We start from the raw sequence: 7,407 nt of genomic DNA on the forward strand, positions 1-7,407 counted from the left end.
TTTCGTGATGTGTGGATCAGATGCATGCCCCGTAAGTTTGAGCCGTGAGCGTATCACCCGGTGACTACTGCTGCACCCGTGGTGACGTGTGCCGCTCGCTCATGCTGCTCGGCCACTCTGCTGAGACTCTGATATGCCGAATATGTGTCGATGCTCCCAGAGTCCCGGTCTCATGCATGAAATGGGAAGCACACCATTCAGTTGTACAGCTGAGCACACTGCTGCTCGCCTCATCTGCCGTGTGCGGTGTCTACGGTGGTGACCACTCCAGGCGCCGCACGGTAATCGATCTCTCGTCACTGCATGCATGTTATGACGGAGTTTATCTATACTGTACATGCATGTTTTGCCACAAGTTCTGTTGAAACGGTTCTCCATTGCACAAACGTTGACGAGGCCAAAGGGGACGAATGCCAGTCCCTAGTTCAAGTGCGAAAATCCTGAGAATGGAAAGTCCTGCATGCCTACCACTGCCTACCACCGCAATGTGTCCGTCACGCAGGCACACACGCCCCGTCTGACTCTTCTTTTTCCACAGTTCACAGGAGCACGCATAGCACAATTGCAAATGCGTCAACAAGCAAGAGGGTCAGAAAAGCTAGCTTACCCTGATTTGGTTGAGCTGCCTCACCCAAACAAATGTCAGGGACCCCCTCAGTTTGCACTTGCTCGCGGACCCCTTTGCCCTGCACATATTGGGGATTGCAAAGCAAACATCCCAGAACGCTTTTACACACGTGCACCGCCCTCCCAAAGTGAAACCTGCCACTTTCACAGCGTGGAAGAAGTTCGTAAGCAGCAATGCAAGCCACTTCCCCTTGAGAAGGGGGGGAACCTTGGGTTTTGGCTACTGGCTGCGCATTGCGACTTGCCGGGCGCAAGGTGTTCTTACCTGGGCTGGCAGAGTAAATTTAAATTTTGTGATCAAATAGGGCTCACAAAGAATAAAACAGCGATGCAACTGCGGGTCAGGACAGAGGGCTCTTTACGACGAAGGCAGCACAAGATGTGCGCCTGCTGCAATGCAAGTACCTACCAACACAATGCTGCAGCCATGAAGTCGCACAAGCAAGTTGCGTTCATGCGGAGGTGAAGTGCAGCCTGTTTCTCATAGAATCCCTCGGGGACTTGCAATCCATCCCCCGGGTATCCTTCAGCAAGTACGCATTTTGTGAATTTTTTTTGCGATTCCCATCCAGGGATCCTCCGGGGCTCCCATGCTGACATGGCCGCCACGTGGACAACAACGGGTGTATTGGTGCATTATTTGCGTGTGTATATACTGCGGCGTAGCACTCATTCATCTTAAATACGCACAATACTTCAGCATACTCTTGGGCTGGCCAGCTGACGCAGCTTGCTAGACGGACACCGTTGGACCCGCGCCCAATCCCATACGGCTTTGCTTGAATTGTGCAATCATGTGTGCTGCCTGCGGGGAAGAACGACAACGTGTATGCAGTGATAACAAATTAAAAAGCCCCCGACGCCCCAGAATCCCGGGGGACCCCTACCGGTAGAGGTCCCGGAAATCCCCCGAAGGAATCCCGGTGTTTGGGAGACGCAAATTTCCCTCGGGGCCCAAAGTTTCCGAGGATTCCCGAGGGATTTTGCTTATGGGAAACAGGCTGGTGAGGTCTGACTAGGTACAGCTTGCTGGTGGCCTGCCATTTGATACACCTGCGAACCTCTTGCATGCGCAGTGACAGCGAGCTACAGCTGGCGCGCGCTGACGCAGAGCGCGCGCAAACACTCACTCGTCATCCTCCGCCAGGGCCCAAGACTCCTGCAGGTTAGAAAGCACGGCGCGTCTATCTTAACGGCGGGGAGCTTCGGGCGTCCGGGGTCCACATTACGCGATGCGATCTGAGGTGGCTTGCAAGCTGTTTCTGGCTGCACTTACAAGCCGCTCCACGCAGACCCCTAAGCTCTGCCAGTCACAAGCCCGCGCTGCGAAAGCTAGCCGCCCAAGTTGCCGTTCCTCGTTCATCCCCTCCCCGCCAGCGCTAACTCTCAGCCCCCCCCCGCCGTCCGAAAGCAGGTCATGTACGGTATGTTATCACCTAGAGGCTTCCATGCGCGCATCATGGAGGCACAGCTGCGCTGCCGAGCCCTCCAGCCCCGCCAGCTGCGGGGCGTGCCTTGGAGTGGGCGGTGGCCGGTGCGTCGATGCTGCGAGGCCCGCGCGGATGACTCCAGCGCCCCGCCGTCGCGGGACGAGAACAGCCAGCAGGCACAGGCTCTGGACAAAGTCATAAATTTATTAGCCAAGTTGCAGCAGGGACTGGAGCAGCGGATAGATTCACTATCAGCAGGGCAGCAGCGACTGGAGCAGCGGATAGACGAGGGGCAGCAGCGACTGGAGCAGCGACTGGAGCAGCAGACGAAGCAGCTGGCACAGCTGCAGAAGCAGCAGGCAGCGCTGGGGAGAGTAGTTGGCCGGCTTGTAGAGTCCGATGTTAGGAAGGCGCTCGGGCGCCCGCGGGTCGTTGCCAGGGACCTGGCCTCCTGCGCGGCGATGCTTGAAAAGGCCGGCCCTCACCTTGACGTGCGCCACTTGGCGGAGCGGCTCGCCAGGTGAGCTGCCTGTCGCTGTTTTCGGCTCGCGCGAGGCGGCGCGCACGCCCAGCGCAGCGGCATCGCAGCCCTCAAATGCCAGCGCGCCCGTCAGGGGCAGGGGCGGCCCGCGGCACAACCGGCCCGACGCATGCGCGAAGAGCGGCGGGGCCCGCAGGCGCCCTGCCGAAGTACGCTGGACGTGCGGCGTACGTGCGGCGCGCATGCATCTTGCCGACCCCGCGCTTGCTGCATGCCCCGCGGCTGCCGCGCGCAGCCTGCAGGAGTTTGGCCACTACCTGCTCCTGCTGGCGCAGCAGCTGGAGACGACGGGCGCAGCAAAGGACCCCCAGGTGGCCATCGCCATCCAGAGGCTGCGGCAGGCTCTGCAAGAGGGGGCCTCGGTGATGGGGATCCGGCAGGTGGGGGGCCAGGCGATCGCCCGTGGCACTTGGGGTGTGGGGCTGGGCGGGCGGGGTCGTAATGCACAACAAGCAGGCGTGGCTTGCACTTGACCGAGACGCACTTGAATGCGGCTGGCACTGGAGAGCCTTGCGCGCGGTCGACTCGGGGTGCCAGCTGCTGAGGGCGTCGACGCGACTGCGGCCGGCCCCACTGTCCCCCACCCACACCAGGCCCTGGGACCCCTACAAGACGCCTTGATCAGCGCTGCAGGAGCACGCAGCGACGACTCGGGCGCCAGCAGCAGCCAGGAGGACGGGCCTGAGGCCGGCGCGCCGCAGGGTTGGTGATCGGAGCCGCTGAGGCGCTGCTTCAAGTACCTGGACGCGATGCAGGGCGGCACTGCACCGCAGGACCTGATGGCGTCCGGCGGCCTGGGCGTGCCGCTGCTGGTGGCGCGGGCAGTCGACGAGCTCACGGAGTGCGTGGAGTTTGATGCCGCGCCGGTCGTCTCCGTCGACGAGCACGGGGTCACAATTCGGACCGCGGAGGTGAAGAGCAGCCTGGCAGGTGGGCGACGCCATAGGCGCATGGGCGTCCTCGACCCCTCTCGTTTGCTCGAACGTGCCTGGTACCTGCGCGTGCGCAATCCTACGGCTGTCGCCTGAGCTTCCCGCCTGACTAGCCTGCCTGCCTGCCTGCCTGCCTGCCTGCCTACCTGCCTGCCTGCCTGCCTGCCTGCCTGCCGGCCTGCCTGGCTTGCGCTCCTATCTCTCCTTGCGGCTGCGCCCCTGCAGCGCCGCAAGGGTGCCTGCTGCTCCCCACCCCTGACTGCCCGTCCCACACTCCCTGCCGCACCTTTCCCCGGCGCCTTTCCCCACCAGGGCTGCGCGAGGGCCGCAAGCAGGTGGCCTTGCGCGCCAGGGTGCTTGGTGAGGCGCTTCAGCTGCTTGCGCCAGACGGCCAGGCGCCGCCCAGGATCCACCTTGAGGGCACTGTGTATGTATTTGACAACGCCGACGCGTCCGGGCAGCTCCCGGCCGCGCGGGACGTGGACGGCGTCCTGACAACGGTTGAGTTTGTTGCCGGCTAGGGAACCTGAAGCCAGCGCGAGAGCACAGTGGCGCTGCGGCGGTTGGCTGCGCCGGCCCCCTGCCATTCCCTCTGCTTGGCTGAGGTTGCGTCGTGCGGCGCACCCTCATGCAACTGTTGTTTGCTGCAGGAGCAAGTGCTTTTCTTTTTTTCGTGCCGGCTTTTTTGTGCCCCACCCCCCGTGTTGGTGTGGTGCAGCCCCTTCCCCTGTGCTCAGGGGCATGAGCGCTTGACAGAGTGCAGGCCATCTGCCCTTGAGCCGCGCTCCAGATCGAAGCAGGTCGCCCCACTGAGGGAGCCAGCGGAAGCGACACACTGGCAACCCAATGCCATGCCGCGGGCGCAGGGCCAGAGCACAGCGCCCCTCTCCGAATCCCCGCGCAGTTTTGTGTACAAAACAGCCGGCAGCCCCTGCGATGGGGCGTCGCTTTCTGTCGAGACGCCTATTGTGCAGGCACCCTACTCGGCAGCTTCTGCACATTGGTATACTTGCCTGACATCCCAGTTTTCCTGTGTTCTTCTGCAGGTGCATCCCCCTGCTTGGATGCAACGTTGTCAAGCTGAAGCTCAATGTGGACGTGTGGCCAGGTTTTGGGGGCTCAGCGTTGGGGCATTGCGGCTGTTGCTAGCACACTGCAGCGCATGCAACGGCCGGCCCCGCACGTGCCGTGCAGGGGCTGACTGTTGGGCGACCCGCGCATGCAGTCTCGGCAGCACGTCCGGCCGCCACACCCACTGGCAGTGTGCGCGCCAGCCCGTTGAACAGCGGTCAATAGATAGATAAGTTACTCATGCCAGAGCACCACTGCCATCGGCCCCGCGCTCATCAGAGCGGACCTCCTCAGTCCTAACCTTCCAACGTATCTGCCAGCAAGCATACACATAAGGCGCCGCCACAGCTCTCCACGCACTGATTCGTACTTGGGGCAGTCCAATAGGAAATGAGACACTGATTCACTTCCAGTTGAGCAGACAGGGCAGCAATTGATCGATAGATAAGTTACTCATGGCAGCAATAGTGAGACGTATCATAAGGGGTCATTCCGCCAGCTACGGCTGAACTTCCAAGGCAAGGGGGCAAGTTCATCACATTGTCGTGTCAGCCAGCAAGCATCAATCTGCTGGCGTACCCTCAGGAGAACAATCCATCCCCTATTCTGCTTGATGCGATGTCGCAGACTGCTGAAAATGCACAACTGGTGAAAGCTGCCTATTTCCAAAACCACGGCTGCAGCGCCGCTGCAGCCAAGCTTTGCACGAAGAGCTTGGCCCGGCTGCAGCCCCAACTGTAGAGCAACAAATCTGTAGTGCTGCTTGGCAAGTTCGGTCTGCCAGTCGTTGTCCCCACAGCTGCCATTCATCACCTTTAGTTGTTGCTTTCTTGGGCTCTTCAGCGCTCGGTGTGTTTTGGTCAGCTTCCAGCTCCAGCCCTTCTTACCCACTAACGCACACCTCGTTGAGGGGCCTCACACCACACGCTGCGCGACATAATGCCACGAAATCCCAGGAGGCCTGAGCCCTTTTGGCTTGCGGCGGGGCAGCCAGTTACAATACTCAGAGGCCTGGAGGTGGCAGTGGACGCAGGTCAACCTGGGGTCGCTGCTTGCTGGGCTACAGGGCAGGGGCACAGTGCTGCTGCAAATCTCTTGGAGGCCGTGACTGGAAATTCGCGAGAAAAAAATGGTCTGCTGCCCCTGCTGCCACCAGTGGAGGGCCCGACTGATTTCTCAGCTGCTAGCAGCTGCCTCGCGTGGCTTCTAATGCAGCGTGGATCTGCGGTAGGTTTGAGGGGGCCTGCAGGCGAGGGCCTCAGGCTTGACAGCGCCATTTACCGCTGCAGCAATCGCTGACAGTGTGTGTGCATGGGTGGGTGGTGGGAGGGAGGGCAGGGGTAGGGGCAGGGACAGGGACGGGCAGGGGCAAGGGCAAGGACAAGGTCAGGGGCCAGGTGGCTAGGGCAGGGCAGCTGCACGCTTTGTGAAGGCACCATGGCAGCGGTCAACTTGCCACAAAAGGTTTAATAAAGCACCACGGGGCCCAAGTTGGGGTAGGTGGTCACTGCGTAGTCACTCCCCGTGCCAATGAATCTGGGCCGTGACCTCAGGGGTGCTGGTGTGCATCGCAGGTCCTCCCCAGCGGGCCCAGCAGGTCGTCCACCCACGGCAGGGCCGCCTGTCTTCTGCATTCACTGACTTGTTATCTTTCATGCCTTTGTGATGGATCTCGTAGGGGGAAGGAAAATAAATTCGGTTTGGGCTCGCGAGCAAGGTGGCCATGGCCACGCGCCGGCCACATACCCGCTCCGCGATTGGTTGCGTTCGTTCATGCTCTCGTGGCCGACACATTTTTTCATCATGTTCTGATCAATCGCTTCTGTAGCCTTGGCTTCTGACCGTGATCACTGAGACTATTGATTCGCGCGGTCACTCGGCTGTGGCCGCTCAGGCTATGGCAGCCCGACGCGCCTTGTGCGCGTTGTTGGTACTATGTGCGGCTGGCATGTGCTGTGCAGCTAGCCGGGTGCAGGCGGTCAGTGGGGGTGCAGGCACTGGCGCCCTGGCGCCCTTGTCCGCGCCCAGGCGCCGCCTGCTTGCCTCCGCTGCGCCAAGCACCAGCCAAGTGCTCACCTCCCCGTCAAACTGCACCGGGTGGCAGCAAAAGCGGGTCTATCTGGAAGGCCAGGCTTGGTTCACAAGGTGCGTGCAGCCAGCAGCTGGGGCAACTGGACGAAGTTGGGGCGGGGCCTTGCCCTCGGTGCTGCATGTTACATGCACCATGATACTGGTGATCTAGCGCGCACAGGCGCTGCAGCCTTTACTAGAGGGTTTTGAGAGGCTGCTGGTCCGCTAGCTGGCCCAACACGCATTGGCGCATAACCAGCCGGGGCGGCCAAGGTGCCCTGAGTGCGCCCCAGCCCGTCCCAGTGGCTGGACCGCCACTCACTTCCTCCCCACTCCCCCAAACTGCGCGGCTGGCCCCCACTATTCCTTTTGTTTCACAGGCCCGGTCAGGACATCAACAAGCAAGCCACGCGGCTGAGTGTTGGCGCTTGCCTGCCTCATGGCCAGGAAGTATTTGGTAATATTACACTGCACATCCTGGTGACCAAGCACCAGTTTCCCAACGGCGTCACCCCAACCGCCGGCATCGATATCCGTGAGTAATGCGTTGGAAGCGGCGCGAGCAGCCCGAGCGCATGTCGCTCAAGGGCTGCGCGGCTGCCGGCTGGTTACACCCAGGCAGGCGGGCAGGCAGGCGGGCACCCTGGCCACACCGCAACAATCTGAGCATCGGAGCGCGCCAGATCCAAGGTAGATTCCATGGCCAGCGATCCCCACCCCCAACCACCCACCAACC

At 61.4% G+C, this 7,407-nt stretch overlaps 1 protein-coding gene across 1 annotated transcript; it reads left to right on the forward strand.

Annotated features, from left to right (window-relative positions):
• Positions 1 to 2,518: 2,518 nt before the first annotated feature.
• MNEG_4792 (hypothetical protein) lies at positions 2,519 to 4,051 on the forward strand (the record flags this gene model as incomplete). Its single annotated transcript, XM_014046735.1, has 4 exons — positions 2,519 to 2,577; positions 2,834 to 2,978; positions 3,354 to 3,528; positions 3,843 to 4,051. The coding sequence occupies 4 exons, from the start codon at positions 2,519 to 2,521 to the stop codon at positions 4,049 to 4,051; spliced, it is 588 nt and encodes a 195-aa protein (XP_013902189.1).
• Between the last annotated feature and the right edge of the window lie 3,356 nt (positions 4,052 to 7,407).

The sequence above is a fragment of the Monoraphidium neglectum genome (assembly GCF_000611645.1).
Source record: "Monoraphidium neglectum strain SAG 48.87 unplaced genomic scaffold scaffold00682, whole genome shotgun sequence".
NCBI classification, from domain to species: domain Eukaryota; kingdom Viridiplantae; phylum Chlorophyta; class Chlorophyceae; order Sphaeropleales; family Selenastraceae; genus Monoraphidium; species Monoraphidium neglectum.